Here is a 21907-nt window from a genome sequence, read left to right as displayed (position 1 = left end):
CAGTCCAAGGTGGCACAGATTAGAAAGGAGCAGCATTGAACCGGTGGCGGACCTGCACAAGTGGTCACTCTCACGGATCTGGAGGAGAAAGTGCACCAGATACTTGGAGGACGTCTGTCTGGTCCAGTGACCACTGCATCTGCCGACCCCATTACCGACAGCGAGGGTAAGACTCTCACCTTTTCCACCTGTTGCCTTCCACTTGGTCCCCCCGCCAGCATGCATCCTCAGTGTGCAGCCATGTCAGAGCCTTGCCGCAATCTGGCATGCCATTCAGCAAACCTGTCCTTTTGCTAAAGCCACTCTTCCACCTCCCACTTTCAGATGAAGCAGCACCAACTCGGGCTCAATGCGCTGAAGCTGCCAGTGCCAGTGCCACCGGAGGCTAGGACCAGGAGGAATCCGGACCAGCCGTTGCAGAATCCGGGGAGCGGAGACATCTGCAGACTGGGGATAGTAGTCCCCTGGAGGGGAGGGGGGGTGGCTCTGAGGATGAACCAGTTGCCGGACCAAGCGGCATGGAGCAACACAGGGGGGATAGGCAAGTTCGGCCACCGTCTCCCCGCAGGGCAAGGCAGGTCGTCATGACTGCTGCACAGAGTGCAGAAGAGGTCCGTCGCCCTCCAAACAAGCTCCCATTCCGATGCCAGTTGGTCAAAAGGCTTTTAGGTGTAGTGGTGCAAGTGCTTCGGACAGGGTTGAAGGTACCAAGTACTGTAAAGCTCAAATCCCAGAACTCCGCTCCACATTAGCTCGCCAACTCTCTCTAGCAGTGAGCGCAATGAGCAGGCCAAGTGGCAGAAGATTCTGCAGTAGAGCTGTCCCCTTTAAATAGCGCCCCCCTACTCCGAGAAGGGCCTGTTAGCCCTCCCTCGAACTGGCACTAATAGCGCTGGGCGCTAAGGCTCCGGGCGCCACCCAATATGCGCTCAGGCGCTCCTAAAAGGCGTTGCACACTGAAATGACGTCATGAGCTGCTTGCGCTCGCGGGCGCGCGCAAACACTTAGCGCAGGCGCTAAATGTATAGTCAATATCTGAGTTGGCACTATCTTCATAGCGTCCGCCCCAACATAGCGCTTCGCCCCAATTCTAGGTCTCTTTAGGTGCTCAGCGCCGGCGCTACCAACCCAATTTCTAGGCCAGAGCCTTCAGGCTTATTTTTTTTAACGCTTTTAGACCTATTAGAATTATTATTTACTGTGGCCATGTTTGATTTAAACCGTTGATTTCTCTGACTGCCACTTTTGTTTTTCTCCTTCCTTTCTTTTGCTTTTATCCTTGTTTCCCTTTCCTCTGTCCCCCTGCTCGGTTTCCCAACCCCCTGCCATCTTAGTTTAAACCCTCCCCCAGAGCACTAGCAAACACTCCCCCTAGGACATCGGTTCCAGCCCTGCCCAGGTGCAAACCGTCCAGTTTGAACTGGTCCCACCTCCCCCAGACCCGGTTCCAATGTCCCAGGAACTTGAATCCCTCCCTGTTGCACCATTCCTCTAGCCACGTATTCATCTGAAATATCCTTCTATTTCTACTCTGACTAGCACGTGGCACTGGTAGCAATCCTGAGATTACTACCTTTGAGGTCCTATTTTTTAATTTACCTCCTAACTCCCTATATTCAGCTTTAAAACATTAAATAACTGTAGATTTTTCTAGGTTTACAGTGATTTGCCATTTTACAGGTATTTTATAGTTTGGTCTGTGGGCCGAAGACACCAATCACATTTTCTAGTTTTCATAGCTGTCTCCAGTTCCTTACTTTAATGGCCTGTTATTTTTAATTATTGTTACCTGTACATTTTTTTTCCTAAACGCCTCTCCTTCATCAAATTTGCCCCTCCCTACAAAATGAGGAACTGTGCAACACTGAGATATCATCTGGTGTCCTAGCTGAGAACTGGGATCCTGACATGGAACTTGATTTGTTATTTGAAGCTGGAATTTGAACTCAGACTTCAAGCATGGAAGCCTGGTGTTGAGTTACAACTATTGAGTTGTTTAATTGATATTGTTTCAATGACATCATTTAGTACAGGTACAATTGTAATTCTGGCAGATGCTGAGTTTATGTGAAGTGTTACTGTTGCTACTGATGTCCCACAGGGCATGTTCTTTTATACAGTTCACTCTTTCCAAAAATTTAATAGAAGATGAGTTCACATGGATTATGCTGCAGGTTCAGCTTTGGCTAACCTTCCTGCAGCTCTGGCCAGTTAGTCTATTTTTGGTGGTGTTGGTTGAGGGAAGAATGTCAGCCAGAATAGCAACCGTATTCTGATGCTCTTCTTCGAATAGTGCCATGGGATTCTGAACAGAAAGGGCATTGGTTTAATGTTTCATCTGAAAGATCATACCATCCTCCAACCACTAGTCTCTATTCTTCAGTAGACAGGATTTTAACTAGGCATTCAGAAGTAAATGGTAGTGGGAGGACCATATAACCTCTCAAGCAGTTTAATTTGCTCTTAGTATATTGATTGTGCTTTAAAATGAGTTTATTTTCCCTCGTTTTTGTTAGCAGACTCTTAAGAATGCACAATTTTTCTCATAAACACCACCTTTGAGATTAGCTTAAAGATGTCTTCAGTAGCCAATAAAGGCCAGCCTGATCTAGACCATTGAACCAGGAGAAAGAGTTTCAGAGGGATGATTGAAGGCTTGGGACAAAAGATGGGTATTGTTTTTAAAGAAGGAGAGAGAGAGAGACAGAGAGGCAGAGGGGTCTCGGAACAGAGTTCCAGACAACAAAGTCTAGGTGGCTAAAAGCTCTGCTACCAATAGTGGACAGAGGGAGGGTGGGTTCATAGAATCATAGTTGCACAGGAGGCCTAAGTTAGAAGAGCAAAGGGTAGGGTGGGAAAGTAGGTCTGGAGGAGATTGAGTAGCAAGGTCCTGGAGAGATTTGAAGATGAGGATTTTAAATTTCATACTTTGTGGGCAAGGAGCCACATTGGTCTACAAGGACAGGCTAATGATGAGTAGGTCTTAGTGTGGGAAAGGATACGAGCATCTGCATTTTAGACAGAGTATGGAGTCACACATTGGCTCGGATTTTGTGGTCAGCAGCAAAGGAATGGCGCTCGCCATTCACCTCGAAAAAAGCTGCCCACAAAGTTTTAGCGGGCTCCAGAGTGCAGACTTCCTTTTTTCCAACATCAGTTAGAATTTGGCGCCCTCTACAGGGGATCTGTGGCATCCAGGAACAGTGGCAGCAGCAGGGAGGCTGATCAACCAATCAGATTGAAGAATCCTCACAGATGGCAAAGCAGGAAGTAAAATACAAGATATATAAATTACATTTAAATCATTGTACAGAAAGCGAAATAAAGATTGGGACATACACATGGGATTAAGGGAGAAACTTAAAGAGAAAAATACAACTTTTAAAAAAGAAATTTTGAAAAATCTGCAACAATTCTTCTGAGGGAATGAGACACCACACTTGTAAAATTACTTTTTCAGGGCCAGAGAGGTTGTTCAGCATTAATAATGATTTATTACATCGTTATACACTCTGTTACTCCTGATTGAACAAGGCTTAAGTTTTTCATCAGTCTTTAGTGCAATAATAGTGGGTAATTAGTTTAAGTTCACGCCTTAACAGTGATTTCTGTGGTGATTCCATTGGTGAAGGCTGCAATGGCACAGCCTGTGGAGGAGCAGGGTATCACGGACAGCAATTCTGGATTTCCGCGTTTAACTGCGCATGTGTGGACGCTAGAAGTTGCTGTCAGTTTTACCCAGTAATAACCCATGCGCTGACAGCCTCGCCGTTATTACTACAGCAAATTCCGGGCCATTAAGAATGCCACTTGGATGAGGTTCTGTAGAGCTGAAAATGCCTGTGGTACTCTACCAGCATGAGTCATTGTATTCTGGAAAGGGAAGAATATATTTGGGAGGTGTGGGGAAGAATGATAATCTTTCTTTCTGTAATGTTTGCTAACAGCCAAGCGAAAATGTTACTGGACCAATTTCCTTTTCGATTTATTTGAGAGTATTACAAATATTGGTACCATTCTTATTCCGCTTAAACTTCTTCACAAATGCGCATTGTTATTTATTTCACTTCTTAGTTCATGGTAAGATATTTGATTTACTAATTTTCTTGGTATCTCTACAATATTGTAATCAAGATTATAGCTAGACTAATGTATTTGCCATTTGTGTTAGCATCAGTTTTGTTCTCACAGTTAGTTACAGCCTCATAGAACCCTTTTAATTTTTTCATTTTGTGGCATATCACACTGGTTTTTGGTGCCTTTTGAAATGTAAAATCAAGGGGCTAAGTTGCATCGTGAGTTGAAACTGCCCCTTGACCTGTCAGACCTTGCTTTCAATTCTGCCCAGAATAATATGATGAGAATCCTCTCCTTTCCTGTTGTAAGGGATCTGAATAAATTTGTGGAGACTCAATCCAGTTCCCAGCAGATAAAAATTCACAGCAAAAAGCCATCCATAATCTTGCACTAATTTGCACCACACTAATGGTCTCATCTAGAGACAGGAATGATGGCTTATGCAGGGAATGGGTTAAGCCCCATTGCTAGAGTAGAGTAGATGAAACTTTATTCTGCATCTAGCCTGTAGTAAATTGACCTGGGAGTATTTGATGCTAACATTATGCACTGAAAGTACTTTATAAACGTATTCAATTCACCAGCACTAAAATTCCTCAGCTTGATAAACACTATGGCCCAGAAATTCGGGTCAGGGGCTTCCCTGACCTGCACTTACCTAGCGCGCCGGCTGTTGAGCTGTGGGCCTGCGTGGGATTCCGATCCTGGGCCTCCTCCAACTGCCGGCGTGTAGTGCTTGCATATCCCAGGGGCGCAGTTAGTTCGATGCGTCCCCATGGATCACGTGGGCCATGGAGAGCCAATGGTAGCAGGGAATGCTTCATTCATAAGTTTGACAGGAAGAGCTGTCAAACCTATAAATACTATAAGCCCCAAAACATCACTAAAACCTCAAATAAATTTTTTAAAAAACATCACATTTTTAAAATAAACTATAAATTACATGAAATAACTATTTTAAACAATAATTTAAATTTTTGAAAAAATTAATCACATTTTCTAACAGGGCTAAAAATAAACTTACCTTTCTTTAAAGTATTTAAAAATAATAAACCTGTGGAAAAAATGTTTTAATTTTAATTAATTCACCACTTGACTTGTTAAAAGCAGGCCTTGCACCTGCTTTTTAAAAGTGTAACTGCTGGAGACTTACCCTCCTGGAGAAAGCTGCAAAAAAAACGTAAGTTCCGGCGCACGCGTTCGACTTCTGAACCCCTTCTTTCAGGGGAACGGAAGTGCCGGTTTCCTGCGCATGCGCAGTGCATGCACGAAACCGGCACTTTCGTTGGGCCTACGCGTGAGTACCCCAACCCAAATTTCTGGGCCAATATAGTATGAAAACATCTATTTGAACATTAGTAGCACTATACCCTGTACATCAGTGTTATATTTATCCAACGTCCTTTCCCCACAAATAATTGATAAGTTTATGTGCAACCTACCTATTTTCCTGTGAGAACAGCTTGATACATGCTGTGTGCCCACAGTACATTGCATATGTCAGAGGAGTGTTTTCATTGATGTCCCTTGGACTGCTGTCCACCCCCAGCTGCATCAAAGATTGTACACAATCTGCTTTTCCTGCAGCAGCAGCCCAATGAAGTGGCGTCCTAGGGAAAAATAATAAAACACGTCAAAAAAGACAACAAATTGTTACATTTGAACATGGCTATCACATTGCACATTAATGATTTGTTGTGATCAGATACTTCAGTCTGAGATACAGTGGGAAAGCTAAATGGGGAACATTCCTGGGAAGAATTGAGGGGAGAAAAAAAGCTTTCAGTGTAAAGTATAAATTTGTTCCTAGTTATGAGGAGAAATTTGAGTCACTTGCCAGCAAACTCTTGGAGACTCATGATGTCTGGACTTAAAGCTGGAAGACAGCTGCTCAGTTGATATATGTGGCAACACAATATGTGCTTGGTACTTAATTTTTAAATTGCTTTAGAGGCTCAGGATAGATATCTAGGACTAGGATGCCTGCTGCCTGTCCTGCTGTCCACATGAGCAGAGCATCTCTCTTGTACCTTTGAGAACATGCAAAATGTCAGATCAAATTACACCAAATCAGCAGGGAAGTTTACTACTGTTTAATATGCACAAATTAGTGCCAGCAGCAATATATTAAAAATATAAATTTGTAAAAAGAATATGAGGTAATTTTCTGACTTCATGCTCCCAGCAGGGAGCCTTGCCTCGTGGGAGTGCATATTATAAGTTCAGGTGTGCGCTGTGCACAATTTTTCAACCATCAGAAAATCATAACGTGTTAGTGTGCAAAGGTGGAAAATGATTCCTAAAGTTTATCAACACACCAAAAATAGATAAACTAGCTATTCACCCCACTTGCTGTTTATAGAATCTCCTTGTGTGCAAATTGACAGCCGTGTTTATCTACATACAACAGTGATCCAGCTTTAAAGGTTATTTATATGAAGAGCTCTTCCCTGTAACAAGGTAGCTGATGTCAGCTCAGCACCTCTCCACAGCTGCCTGGCTGATATAGGGCATTCAGAGTGAGGGAGATCAAACTACTGTCCCTCCAGTCCATGTTTTCACCCTCTTCCCCTCCAAACACTATTCCTCTGACTCTTCCATTCACATAGTACTACATTGTTAAGGATTCTAACATCTATTAATTCAACTTTAATAGTTTGGTATAATCTGATGTGTAAATTAAGCTGTACTCAATCATAGGAAAGAAAAACCTGTATATTTTATATAGCACCTTTTATGACCTCCGGCTGTCCCAAAGTGCTTCATAGCTAATAAAGTATTTTTAAAGTGTAGTCACTGTTGGAATGTGAGGAAATGCAGCAGCCATTTTGCACCCAGCAAGGCCCACGAGCAACAATAAGATAATCTGTTTTAGGATGTTGGTTGAGAGATAAATATTAGCCAGGACACTAGGAGAATGCTCCTGCTCTTTCTTCAAATAGTGCCATGGGATCTTTTATGTACACTTGAGAGGGCAGACAGGGCCTCAGTTTAAAGTCTCGTCCAAAAGGTGGCACCTCCAAGGTGCAGTACTCCCTCAGTACTGAAATGTCAGCCTAGATTATGTGCTCAAGTCTCTGAAGTGGGTTTGAACCCACAACCTTCTGATTCAGAGATGAAAGTGCTACCATTGAGCCAAGGTTGACACCATGGTCCCGATTGTAAAGGTGGGCTGGTACGATACACCCGAGTCTCGAAGCAAACGGTGAGTCCAGGGACATGGAGGCCCGGCCGATCTTAACAGCCAAGACTCATTACCATAATTTTCAGCGGAGTTCTGACTGAACCCGGCCAAATGCACTACCTAGCCAACATGTGGAAGCGGAAGATCACAGTCAGGAGGGTGCAGCCAGGGACTGCAGGATTGGTCCACGGCAGTCAGGTAAGTGGTAAGAGGGGGCATTTGGGGGGTGAAGGCAATTTGGAGGAAAGGCGAGGCAAGCCCAGGGTAAGGAGGCCCAAAACTTCCTTATGAGCCTTGGAGGAACACTCTTGCTCCTCCTGGCCCACAAGGAAACCTAAAATTTAAATTAAAATCTTACTTGCCTGGGCCTCTTCTGGCCCATGACCCAACTCCCAGCAGGTTTGGCATGATGGGGAAGCCATCATTGCTGCTCCACTTAGGCCTCTGACTAAAATAGAAGATCGGGTCCCAATAATGTCATCAGGCGCCAGTCTGTATATTTAAACAGGATCCCTCTGCCTTCTTGCGGGTGTCCTGCTCGCCTGCTAAAAAGAGCAGGTTAATATTCGGACCTGTCGGGAAGGCAGTAGGATCGGAGGAGATAGGTTGTTCCCCTCATTTTAACTGCCCCCCCCACCCGATTTCTGCCAGGCGGGAGAAGTTAAAATCGGGGTCTATGTTTCAGTGACCAAACTACTGACTGCAAAAGTATGACCTTGAATACAACAATGACTAGACATTCCCATTTTACAAATTCTGCTTCAGAGAAACCTTAACAAAGAAAAATTGTATTACCCATAATGTTTCGCGTTTTACCTAAATATAAATAACAAAATGTATAAGTTGACATTTTTTGTTAAATCAGTGTCAGTTGTCCTTATAGTTCCATTCAATTTAAGGTTTTGATTAATTTGTTTAAGTTCTTTTGCTGAAAGCATCACCCTCTGCCTTCATGACTGATATCCCTGTTTTTACCTCTGCTTTGAAGAAGCTTTATATCAGTATGTATTCATTGCATGCATATTGTTATTTGTAGGAAGTTTTACATAAAAGGTTACTTTAAGTCCTGGGTGAGACTAGATAGTTGGAGCTTGTGTGCCTCTAAGTGTATACTAAATAAGTGTTACACTGGTATAATTTGATGTTTCTTTTGCACAAAATAAATTCATAACAGAAATGGAAGATACTGCATCAGTTTGGAGTAGATATAAATGTAATACCTGTCATCTACATCAAGTGGTTGTAGGTTGCACTCTGGAATTCTTGCTAGTTCATAGATGATATCGCTGTATCCAGCTGCTGCTGCTATATGCACACTGGTCTTCCCATTTTCATCATCATAGTTTATTATAGATGGGCTCAGGTGATGATCCAGAATGATAGAGGTCATGACTCTGTTCCCACTCTGGTGAGAAGTACAAATAAAGGGATTAACAAATACTGCAAAATTAGATGGTGATGACAGTCTTTAATATTTTGATGCCATACCAATGCTCTGTATGAGCTGCACTAGGGTTGGCACAGTAGCTTTGAAAAGAAATACAACGCATTGAGTAAAGGGTTAGGCTGATATTATTCAGAAGTGTTGTTAGCTTGTTTGTAAAGCCATTTAAAATTACTTTTGTTATTAAAACGCATATACACTATTAAAATGTTACACTGCCAGCAAGTTTCATACCCAACAGATGTTGGGCAATGAGTTTAGAACCAAAAGAAAATCATTATCCACTAAATTACTTTACAACAGTGACCACACTTCAAAAGTAATTAATTGGCTGTGAAGTGCTTTTGGACATTGTGAAAGGCGCTATTTAAATGCAAGTTCTTTCTTACATGACAAACACATTCATTTTTACAAGACATGAAAATGAACCCGTGCTTATACTCTTCGATAAAGCCTTGCTTTTTATTACATAAGAATATAAGAAATAAGAGCAGGAGTAGGCCATGTGGCCCCTCGAGCCTGCTCTGCTATTCAATAAGATCATGGCTGATCATCGACCACAACTCCACTTTCCCGCCCGATCCCCATATCCCTTGATTCCCCTAGAGTCCAAAAATCTATCTATCTTAGCCTTGAATATACTCAAAGACTCAGCATTCACAGCCCTCTGGGGCAGAGAATTCCAAAGATTCACAACCCTCTGAGTGAAGAAATTCCTCCTCATCTCAGTCTTAAATGGCCAACCCCTTATCCTAAGACTATGCCCCCTAGTTCTAGACTCTCCAGCCAGGGGAAACAACCTCTCAGCATCTACCCTGTCAATCCCCTTCAGAATCTTGTATGTTTCAATGAGATCACCTCTCATTCTTCTAAACTCCAGAGAGTATAGGCCCATTCTACACAATCTCTCGTCATAGGACAGCCCTCTCATCCCAGGAATCAATCTAGTGAACCTTTGTTGCACCGCCTCCAAGGCAAGTATATCCTTCCTTAGATAAGGAGACCAAAACTGTGCACAGTACTCCAGGTGTGGTCTCATCAAGACCCTGTACAATTGTAGCAAGACTTCCTTACTCTTATACTCCAACCCCCTTGCAATAAAGGCCAACATGCCATTTGCCTTCCTTATTGCTTGCTGTACCTGCACGCTAACTTTCTGTGTTTCTTGCACGAGGACACCCAGATCTCTTTGAACACCAACATTTGAAAGTTTCTCACTATTTAAAAAATATTCTGTTTTTCTATTCTTTCTACCAAAGTGAATAACCTCACATTTCCCTACATTATACTCCATCTGCCACCTTACTGCCCACTCACTTAGTCTATCTATATCCCTTTGCAGACTCTATGTTCTTCTCACAGCTTACTGCCCCACCTAGCTTTGTATCATCAGCAAACTTGGATACATAACACTCGGTCCCTTCATCTAGGTCATTAATATAGATTGTAAATAGCTGAGGCCCCAACACTGATGCTTGTGGCACCCCACTAGTTACAGCCTGCCAACCTGAAAAAGATCCGTTTATCCCTACACTCTGTTTTCTGTCCATTAACCAATCCTCTATCCATGCTACCCTGCTAGTTACATCCTCAAAAAACTGATTTGATCTTCCAAAATTCCTAGATTCTAGAATGGTCCCAGTGGATTGGAAGGTCGCAAATGTAACACCGCTATTCAAGAAAGAGAGAGAGAAAAAACAGGGAACTACAGGCCAGTTAGCCTAACATCAGTCGTCGGGAATTTTTTTTTCTCATATTCTATTTTTTCCCTTTTTATCAATTTTTAGATCAACATTTGCTGGGTTCTGAAACTCTCCCAATGTATGTACATGAAAGGATTAAGGCATAGTATAGTATTTTTGATGTAAGAAAAAAATATAGGCCCAGAAATTCCCTACCTTACCATGAGTTAGCTCCACAATCCTTGCGAAAAATGGCGGCCAACATTTTAACGCCCTTTTCTGGCATGGGACTCGGTGGTCACCATTTTGCAATAGCGGGGCTGGCCCTGGAGATGCATGTGTGGAGAGCATAGAATCATAGAATGGTTACAGCACAGAATGAGGCCATTCAGCCCATTGAGCCCGTGTCGGCTCTCTGCAAGAGCACTTCAGTTTGTCCCACTACCCCGCCCTTTCCCCGTAGCCCTGCAATTTTTTTCCTTCAGGTACTTACCAATTTCCTTTTTAAAGCCACAATTGAATCTGCCTCCACCACCCTTTCAGGCAGTGCATTCCAGATTGTAACCTCTCGCTGCGTAAAAAAGTTTTTCCTCTTGTCGCCTTTGGTTCTTCTGCCAATCACCTTAAATCTGTGTCCTCTGGTTTGCGACCCTTCTGCCAATGGGAACAGTTTCTCTGTATCTACTCTGTCTAGACCCCTCATGAGTTTTAACACCTCTATCAAATCTCCTCTCAACCTTCTCTGTTCTAAGGAGAACAACCCCAGCTTCTCCAGTCTATCCACGTAACTGAAGGAAAAACATTTGCAGGGCTACGGGGAAAGGGCGGGGGAATGGGACTAGCTGAAGTGCTTTTGAAGAGAGCCGACACGGGCTCAGTGGGCCGAATGGCCTCATTCTGTGCTGTAACCATTCTTTGAATCTATAATTCTATGATTACTCACTGTTCACTATACTTCCAAGTTTTGTGTCATCTGCAAATTTTGAAATTGTGCCCTGTACATTCAAGTCCAAGTCATTAATATATATCAAGTAAAGCAGTGGTCGTAGTACCGATCCCTGGGGAACACCACTATATACCTTCCTGCAGTCTGAAAAATAACGGTTCTCCACTACTCCCTGTTTCCTGTCACTTAGCCAATTTCGTATCCATGCTGCCCTTTTATTCCATGGGCTTCAACTTTGCTGGCAAGCCTATTATGTGACAATTTATCAAACGCCTTTTGGAAGTCCATGTACACCACATCAACTGCATTGCTCTCATCAACCCTCTCTGTTACCTTATCATAAAACACAATCAAGTTATTTAAACATGATTTGCCTTTAACAAATCCACCCTAGCTTTCCTTAATTAATCCATACTTGTCCACGTGACTGTTAATTTTGTCCCGGATTATTGTTTCTAAAAACTTCCCCACCACCGAGGTTAAACTGACTGGTCTGTAGTTGCTGGGTTTATCCTTACACCCTTTGTTGAACAAGGGTGTAACATTTGCATTTCTCCAGTCTTCTGGCACCACCCCCGTATCTAAGAAGGATTGGAAGATAATGGCCAGTAACTCTGCAATTTCCATTCTTACCTCGCTCAGCATCCTAGAATGCATCACATCCTGTCCTGGTGACTTACCTACTTTACGTAAAGCTAGCCTTTCTAGTGCCTCCTCTTTATCAATTTTTATCCCATCCAGTATCTCAACTACCTCCTCTTTCACTATGACTTTGGCAGCATCTTCTTCCTTGATAAAGACAGATGCAAAGTACTCATTTTGTACCTCAGCCATGCCCTCTGCCTCCATATGCAGGTCTCCTTTTTGATCCCTAATCAGCCTCACCCCTCCTCTTAGTACCTGTTTATTACTTATATGCCTATAGAAGACTTTTGGATTCCTTTTTATGTTAGCTGCCAGTCTATTCTCATACTCTCTCTTTGCCCCTCTTATTTCCTTTTTCACTTCCCCTCTGAACTTCCTATATTTAGCCTGGTTCTCAACCTGACACCTGTCATACGTCCCCTTTTTCTGCTTCGCCTTACTCTCTATCTCTTTTGTCATCCAGGGAGCTCTGGCTTTGGTTGCCCTACCTTTCCCCCTCGTGGGAATATACCTCGACTGTACCCGAACCATCTCCTCTTTAAAGGCAGCCCAGTCTTCAATTACAGTTTTGCCTGCCAATTTTTGATTCCAATTTACCCAGGCCAGATCCATTCTCAACCCACTGAAATTGGCCCTGTAGTGTATGTACCTTTAAGAACCCCTGTGTACTGTAATACCGGTAGTGACCACTCGGGTATATAAGCCTGTATAGTGTCTTGTATCTTTTAGTTCACCTCCAGACTTTGTTCAGTAAACACCTGTTAAACCAACTCCTGCATTCCGTGTCTCCATTAACACACGGATACAACAGGCCCTCCTCCAATTAAGTATTTTTACTCTAGCTTGTTCCTTGTCCTTTTCCATTGTTAATCTAAACCTTATGATACTATGATCACTATCCCTAAATGTTTCCCTACTGACACTTGCTCCACTTGACCCACCTCATTCCCCAGATCCAGCAATGCCTCCTTCCTCGTTGGGCTGGAAATGTACTGATCAAGAAAGCTCTCCTGAACACATTTCAGAAATTCTTCCCCCTCTTTGCCCTTTACACTATTACTATCCCAGTCTATCTATCTATCTATATATATAAAGCGGTTCTTCTGTCTAATCTGTCATTCCGTCTGTCTGTCTGTATTGAATAAACTCGAAAGTTATAGAGCGTACCTACACGTGTGTTACATTGAAAGAAAGCTTACGATTCCAGAACCGGCATAAGCATATTTACGTTTTGGCCAGACAAAAATTGCGCCCGCGGTATCCAAAAAACATTCAACATTCCGCTCATTATCCGCTCATTAGCATCGAGTGACGTCGAGGTCGACCAATCGTACGGTCGAGCGACCCGACGGTCGACCAATCGCTGCGCGGCGGGGGCGGGTTCCTGGCACTTGCAGGCGAGCCCTCCTAGAGTCGAGTGACGGGACGATTGACCAATCCTACGCTTCGGTGACCTGACGGTCGACCAATCGGTGCGTGTGTGGGCGAGCCTTATCGTTCTGAACCGAGGTGAGTCGCCGCCATCTTGATTCTAAACTTTTCATTTCTTTTTCCCGCTTTCTGCATGTTTCTTTTCAAATCTACATTTCCAGCAAAAAAAAAGTTGCTTTTAAAACACAAATTGTTTTTAAAAAAAGTTAATTAATTTGTAAATCTTTTCTGTAACATCTAGAATTTTCCTATCTTTAACCGTTTTTCCAGGCCTCTAAGCCTGGGCCTCTGTTGCCCAGCCACGCCTGAGCTAGGCACCTCCCGTCGCACTGAACAAGCGGCTCGCGATCTCCGCCATCTTTGTGAAGGCTGGAGGAGGTGGGCCTGAGCCGAGCGTCGCCACCGCTGCCATGTTAGTAAAGGCGGGTGGGGCAGGAGTCAGCGCGCGCGACTTGAGTCCGGCCGGGCTTCACGCGGTAGGTTGCGCGGCGGCGTCTCTCTGCTCTTGAAGCTGGCTCGGGCGGGGGGCGGGGCTCGGGAGATCGGGCCTCCGGAGATCGGGGTGGGGGGGCGAGCCTCGGGAGATCGGGGTGGGGGGGGGAGGGCGGGCCTCAGGAGATCGGCGCTCGGGAGATCAGGGGGCGGGGCTCGGGCGATCGGGCCTCGTGAGATCGGGCCTCGGGAGGGCGGAGCTCGGGACATCGGGGGGCGGGGCTCGGGGACTCCCCCCCTCCTCCCCTCCTCCCCTCTCCCTCCCTCCCTCCCCTCCCCCTCCCCTCCTCCCCTCCCCCCCTCCCCTCCCCTCCCTCCCTCCTCCCTCTTCCTCCCCCTCCCCCCTCTTCCTCCCCTCCCCCCTCCCCTCCCCTCCCCCCCTCCTTCCCCCCCCTTCCCCCCCTCTTCCCCCCAGTCGCTCTCTCTCTTCCCCCCAGTCGCTCTCTCTCTTCCCCCCAGTCGCTCTCTCTCTCTCTTCCAACAACAACATCCCCTCAAAAGACCCTCGGCACTGCCGGGCACTTCAGCTAGTATTAGGATAATTGCAGTCCCCCATTATCACTACTCTATAGTTCTTGCATATCTCTGTAATTTCCCTGCAAATTGCTGCTCTATATCCTTCCCACTAGTTGGTGGCCTATAGAATACACCTAGTAGTCTATTGTTTCTTAACTCTAAACAAATAGATTCTGTCGTTGACCCCTCCAGGACATCCTCTCCAGCACTGTAATATCCTCCTTAATCAGTACTGCCACCCCACCTTCTTTCCTTCCCTATCTTTCCTGAACACCTTATAACCTGGAATATTTAGTACGCAATCCTGCTATTTTTTGAGCCCGGTCTCCATTGTCACCACAACATCATATTCCCATGTGGCTATTTGCGCCTGCAGCTCACCAACCTTATTTACCATGCTTCGTGCATTTACACACATGACTATAAACCTATCTTAGACCTTCTTGTATTCTCTCTTAGTCTGACTCCACCTAATACTGTACTATTTCTTACTCTAGTGCTATCTGTCTCTCCCAATCCTTTGTGCACTTTGTTTCTCCTTTCTAATGCTACATCCTGGTGCCCATCCCCCTGCCAAATTAGTTTAAACCCTCCCCAACAGCACTAGCAAACCCTCCCGTGAGGATATTGGTCCCGGCTCTGTTGAGGTGCAACCCGTCCAGCCTGTACAAGTCCCACCTCCTTCAGAACTGGTCTGAATGTCCCAGGAATCTAAAGCCCTCCCTCCTGCACCATCTCTCCAGCCACACATTCATCTGCTCTAGCCTCCTATTTCTTTACTCACTAGCTCATGGCACCGGAAGTAATCCACAATGCCGACTTAACGTCATGCTCTGCGAACTTGCACCTTAGCGCTGTGTTTACCGCTGGGTCCTAAGCTCGCTTTAAAAAGCGAGCGTGCAGCAAACTGACATAGACGCTGTCAGCACCTCTTAAAGGGACAGACACATTTTTCAGGTAAGTTTGCATTTAAGCTTTTGGACTGGATTTTTTATTTTATTGAAGTAGTGGCTTGGTGCAATACATGTTAAAAGTTTTTTAAGTGTGCAGGGAATGCTGCTAGATGCTTGCAATTCCTCTGATGGTAAAGGAAGGCCTCTGAGAAGACAGAAAATGCTGGAAATATTTAGCAAGTCAGGCAGCATCTGTGGAGAGAGAAAAACAGAGTTCACGTCTATGGTTGAGATGCTGCCTGACCTGCTGAGTATTTCCAGCATTTTATGCTTTTAATTTCAGATTTAAAGCATCTGCTTGCAGAGGGAAGAGGAAGACACCGAAGAGGACGAAGCAGAAGAAGAAGCAGAAGGAAAGATGAGAGGTTATCTTATTGAAACATTAAAATTCTTACAGGGCTTGACAGGGTAGATGCAGGGAGGATGTTTCCCCTGGCTGGGGAGTCTAGAACCAGGGGTCGCAGTCTCAGAATAAGGGGTCGGCCATTTAGGACTGAGATGAGGAGAAATTTCTTCACTCAGAGGGTGGTGAATCTTTGGAATTCTCTACCCCAGAGGGCTGTGGAGGCTCAGTCGTTGAGTATATTCAAGACAGAGAATGATAGATTTTTAGATATTAAGGGAATCAAGGGATATGGGGATAGTGCAGGAAAGTGGAGTTGAGGTAGAAGATCAGCCATGATCTTACTGAATGGCGGAGCAGGCTTGAGGGGCTAATGGCCTACTCCTGCCACTATTTCTTATGTTCTTATGATGCAACCCAGACAGCCCCTTTCTGGCCGGGATATCCGGAATGGAATCATCCGCTGGCGGTACCAGTGACCACAACCCCATTTCCCCTTTCAACATTAGTCCCACACCGTACCTTCCCTCTGTTACTGACTATCACAGCATCCTCTTGGCACAATGTTGAAATAAAAGCCACCACAAAGCAAACTTTCCAATCCAACTTTGTACATCTATCCATCCGGTATGACATGAAGAAATCAACACATCACCCTTATACATTTCCTCAGTGACTGTCTTGTGTGTACCTTTGCATATCCTACTGATGTCATGCAGTACTACCCCAATGGCTGCAGCATGGCTGGTGGAAGGCTGCTGACTTTCAGTGGGGGATACTGCAAATGGCCTTGCGGGTCAACCTTGAGGAGCTGGTGGCTGGGAGTGTGAAATCGAATGACAGTGTTTCTTCTTCTTCTTCACTCTCCTATCCCTCTTCTTGGTCAACCACTGGCTGGGCAGGCTGCATTTCTCGGGTATGTGAAATGAAGGCACAAGGGTGGACTTGTGGTGAGGGGAGGGCAGGAAAGCAAGAGGTGCATGCCAGCAGGAGGATAACATACAAGGATACCAGCATCTTGTATCCTTTCAGCCCCGACGCTGGCCAAGGGCTCAACCATGCCCCTGCCAAGAATGGCCAGCATCGTCTCCTCCAAGTGGGTGAGGTGAAGCTAGGAATGAGAGGTGTGTCTCGTGTTTGGTACAGATTGTTAGTAGGTGAGTGATGGAGTGGTTGTGCATTGAGCATTGTGTGAGGCTAGTGGCACAGTTGGTAGGAGACGGCTTTTGAAGATGCATTCACTGACATGACCACTGGTTTGAGGTCATGAAGCTTCTTTGGGCACTGGAGCCAGGTCATGGGGGTGTCACTGCTGGCAATGACGGCCTCGGTGATGTTGTCCCATATCCATTTTTCTGGAGGGCCTTCTGGCCCCTGTGGGTAGAGGACCTATCTTGCAGCGTTGACCCCCTGCACAAAGCTGGAGTGCTGCATCCGAGACCGTGGGTGCCCCTTCCCTGCCTTGCTGAGCTATTTGTGTTAGTGCTGAAGTACTTTTAGCAATTTTTTAGGTGCAGAATGCAATTCAGCTTTAAGAGTTGAAGACTCCCATTAGTGAATTATTTTTAATTTTTTTTTTACAGAAGGCAGTTCCCTTTAAGGAACCAAACTGCTTTCTGAAATGACAGCCTTGCTTTAAGAGAAGGCTGTTCTTGCTGCAATGATACTACGGCCACACTACATTGGGGCCTCCTGCCCTGAGTAATGCCACCAGTACAGCCTTGCACAGTAAGTTTAGTGCTGGGCAGCACCAATTTACCGGTCCTGCCAGCCCCATTAATTTCGGCGGCCATTAACACTGGCAGGTTTTTAGTGATGTGGAATTTCTAGGCCATAAATGCTAATAAGTCTTTTCTACTTACAGATTATCTTTGCACCACAATATGATGCTCCTACATTGTTCTCTTAACTCTCTGGCATACAAGCCTAGAGATTATGGGCCCTGAAATTCCTGGGGCTGGAGAATGAGGAAAGCCTAATTTCTTCCAAGTGAGTAGGAATTTGGAGAGTAGCCCAGTTTTTCCTAGATTCCTCCCCCCATTTGCACTGGATTTTTAAATTCCAGGGGGTGGGGGCTGTAGGTGGATCTAGTGAGAGCAGGCGTGAGTCCTGCTGTGGCTCTTAAGAGACCCCAAACCTTTACTAGGGAAAGGTAATTAATCCCGATGGGTATTGATTACCTTCCCAAAGAAAGCCTGTTTACTCCATTGGAAGCAGATTATCTGAAGAGAAAAATGTTCTTTGACGCCTCATTGTGCCTCCTCTGACTGGTGGCTTGGGGCAGACGCATCAAAGGCGCCCGCCCTGGCCATGCAAATGTTCCTGTCCCTGGGATTTGGGACAGGGTCTCCAGCTTGGGGCTAGGACGGATGGGGGTTCCACTCCACTGCGCTTACGCCAAGAATTTCAAGGCCACCATTTCTGCTACTGCTGTCTGAATGTTTAAGACAATCGAATGACAATCCTATGTGTTATTTTAACGGCGGCATTAACCCACTTAAAGTAAATAGCTTAACGCCGCCATTAAAATAGTAGACAAATGAACGTCATATGAATGTATTAAGCTAATATTCAAAACGGTGGGGTAGATTTTCGCCTTCACCGCCTGGGCAGTAATCTGGCGGGGCAAATCACACACTCTTTATAGAATCCGCCTGATCTTTATTCCATTGTCAATAGAATGAAAATCAGGTGGATTCTATAACGGGCGTGCGATCTGGCAGACTATAAAGAGCGTGCGATCCGCCAGACTATAAAGAGCGTGCGATCCGCCAGACTACTGCTCAGGCGGTGAAGACAAAAATATACTCTACTCCAGTCATTTCTGGGCTATGGTTTTTGTAAACTTTTAGGAGCTTCTTATTTTGCAGAACTCCCATGAAACAGGAGGTATTCACATGAGTGCACTTTGGTTAGTAATTAATTAACTAAAATGCATTTGGGGTTACCGGTCACTCTGCAAATGTTAGCTAATGTTAGTGAAAATATTCTTGATCAAATCCCCGAAGCTGGCATGGTACAAGGGAGGAGGCTTGTAATTGGACTAGAGAGACAACAATCTGATTTGAAAGCATCTCCTCTTGGAATAATTAAAGGTTTATTGAGCAGCCTGTATTTAAATATGTGATTGTACAGCAGTACTAAATCATTGCAGAAAGTATACATATTAGAAAGAAAATGTATTTTGCTAAATCACATTGTATTTTGTTAGACAGTGTTTTATTTAGAAAGGTGACATATTTATTAGATTCCCTGATGACAGCTGTCCTACTTATAAGTGCAACCCTGTGTCATCCACATTAATGAATATGATGTCATTTCATTTTCTACCCTCAGAATGCAAAGGTCCCCCTTTTCTAGATGTCAGTCAAGAGAAGAAACTCTCCCTGATTTTTTCTCTGCCTTACCTAGCCAGAAGACACTGAGGCCAATTGCAGTATTCCAACTGTATGCCATCAATGAGCAGCTTACTAAGAACAGACCAGAAATTGAACCAAAGGTCTTCCTGATCGTTATGGTTTGGTTCCACATCAGAAAGTTCATTTACCCCTTGAGCCTTCAGAGGAACTAGCTACTTTAAGTAACTGAGTTTGATTTAGAAAAATAATCTTACCTGTACTGCCCAGTGAAGGGCTGTTTTAAAGTCTTTGTCAACTAGTGTTGGGTCAGCTCCTTTCTGCAGTAAGGCCTGGACGTGCTGTGGCCGGTTATGAAAAGCAGCCCAATGAAGTGGGGTCATACCCTGAAACATAAGGAAACAAGTGTTAAAAACTGGTAACAAACATTTTTACTGGCTTGTGCTTTGAATGTTTTTTTGGAATGTGTCCCAAAATAAATTAAACAATGACTGGCTTATAGCTGTTACAGAGCTGTAACATAATGAAGGGGTCAATTGATGTCATCAACTTGAAAGTGAAGCTAAAGAAGTTTTCAAAGTCACTTTAACTTCCAAGTTTCAAGGTTCGTAAAGTTATCCCTATCCAGTGATTCCTCTACATAGCTAAGCCATCAGCGACACCTTAATGACCGACACACGACAGCAGGGAGGTGGGCAGAACAATATTTATGGGGCTTCTCCTGGCCCCACAAAAATAATTTAAAAGACTCACGTTCAATGTTTTCGGAGTCGCCACCTTTAAGGAAGACCAAAATTGCACTGGGATCCTAAACACATCTTAGGACCCTGATTTAAATATTTTAATGAGGCACCTACGTGTTTTGGGCCGGAGCACTGGCTACCTAAATTGAGCTTACTTGAAAATCAAGTCGGGCTGACCTCAGGCATAAAATATAATGAGATAAAGAAAAATACCATATATATAGACACATAGTTCATCTTAACAGCATTCTGATCCAAATATAAAATACCAAACAATTCCCCTTGCCACCAGAGCTGAAAGTCAGGTTTGATGTGATACTCTAAGGATACTAGGTCAGTGCCTGTAATATTTGAAAGATGAGATGGATATGGCATCCTACACATTCACATCACAGCATCTTGTGTTTCTCTCACTTCGTCAGAATAGGATACTCACTAGTCCCACTCCCCAGCCCTTTCTCCATAGTCCTGCAAATTTCTCCTCTTCAAGTATAATCTAATTCCCTTTTTAAAGTTACTATTGAATCTTCTTCCACCACCCATTCAGGTACAGTATTGCATTCCAAATCATAACAACTCGTTGCTTAAAAAAATGTCTCCACATTACCCCCCCTGGAATTTTTGCCAGTTATCTTAAATCTGTGTCCTCTCGTTACTGGTCTCCTGCCAATGGAAACAGTTTCTCCCAATATACTCGATCAAAACCCCTTATAGATTTGAACACTTCTGTCAAGGAGAACAATCCCAGCTTTTCTAGTCTCTCCATATAACTGAAGTCCTGCAATGGCTTTTCTTCCCACCACCACACCTCTGGAGACCCCTAGAATTTATCATTGGCCCCATCTTATTTCTCATCTACATGCTGTCCCTCGGCGACATCATCTGAAAACACAACATCAGGTTCTACATAATAACAACAGAAAATGCTGGAAAAACTCAGCAGGTCAGGCAACATCCGTGGAGAGAAATTTGAGTTGACGTTTCGGGTCGAACCCTTCTTCAAAACTGGAAAGAAAAGAAGATAGATCGGAGGCAGGGCTGCGATCGGACAAAAGAATAAAAGAAACAAAAGAAGTAAAAGAGACAATAAAAGGTATTAGAAGCTAGACGAGATGGTAATAGGCTGAGATTAGGTGTAAAGTGTACTGGCAGGGCAAGAGATAGCTGCCAGGTGTGAGAGAGAAACAAAAGGAAAGGGGGTGGGGGGGAAAGGAGTGGAAAAATTACAAGAAAAAATGAAATAGGGGCCGAGGTTATGATCTGAAATTGTTGAACTCGATATTGAGTCCGGAAGGCTGCAGAGTGCCTAATTGGAAGATGAGGTGCTGTTCCTCGAGTTTACGTTGAGCTTCCGTGGAACAGTACAAGAGGCCAAGGACGGTGAGGTCCGAGTGAGAATGGAGCGGTGAATTAAAATGACAGGCGACCGGAAGCTCGGGGTCACCCTTACGGACTGAACGGAGGTGTTCTGCAAAGCGGTCACCCAATCTGCGTTTGGTCTCCCCAATGTAGAGGAGACCGCATCGTGAGCAGCGAATACAGCATACTAGATTGCGAGAAGTACAAGTAAATCGCTGTTTCACCTGGAAGGGGTGTTTCGGGCCCTGGACAGTGGGAAGGGGGGAGGTATAGGGGCAGGTGTTACATCTCCTCCGCTTGCACGGGAAGGTGCCAGGCGAAGGGGAAGGGCTGTTTGGGGTGATAGAGGAGTGGACTGGGGTGATAGAGGAGTGGACTAGGGTGTCTCGAAGGGAGCGGTCCCTGCGGAATGCTGAAAGGGGAGGGAGGGGAAGATACGTTTGGTGGTGGGATACATTGATGACTGTATCGGTGCCGTTTCCTGCTCTCATCCCGAACTTGACAATTTCATTCACTTTGCCTCCAATTTCCACCCTTCCCTCACCTTCACATGGTCCATCTCTGACTCTTCCCTTCCCTTCCTCGACTTCTCCGTCTCCATTTCTGGGGATAGGTTATCGACCAATATTCACTACAAGCCCACTGACTCCCACAGCTACCTGGACTACACTTCCTCCCACCCCGCTTCCTGTAAGGACTCTATTCCATTCTCCCAGTTTCTCCGTCTCCGCCGTAT

At 44.8% G+C, this 21907-nt stretch overlaps 1 protein-coding gene across 1 annotated transcript in view; it reads right to left on the bottom strand.

Annotated features, from left to right (window-relative positions):
- ankrd55 (ankyrin repeat domain 55) overlaps nt 1-21907 on the bottom strand; it is a 144404-nt gene that overhangs the window by 45581 nt on the left and 76916 nt on the right. Inside the window, 3 exon segments of the mRNA XM_085965946.1 lie at nt 5520-5687; nt 8482-8666; nt 19327-19455. Coding sequence (XP_085822072.1) covers nt 5520-5687; nt 8482-8666; nt 19327-19455 — 482 coding nt within the window.

The sequence above is a fragment of the Somniosus microcephalus genome, chromosome 2 (assembly GCF_052327205.1).
Source record: "Somniosus microcephalus isolate GS21.2 chromosome 2, FLI_Smic_1.0, whole genome shotgun sequence".
NCBI classification, from domain to species: Eukaryota; Metazoa; Chordata; class Chondrichthyes; order Squaliformes; family Somniosidae; genus Somniosus; species Somniosus microcephalus.
This window is presented reverse-complemented; position numbering and strand designations above follow the sequence as displayed.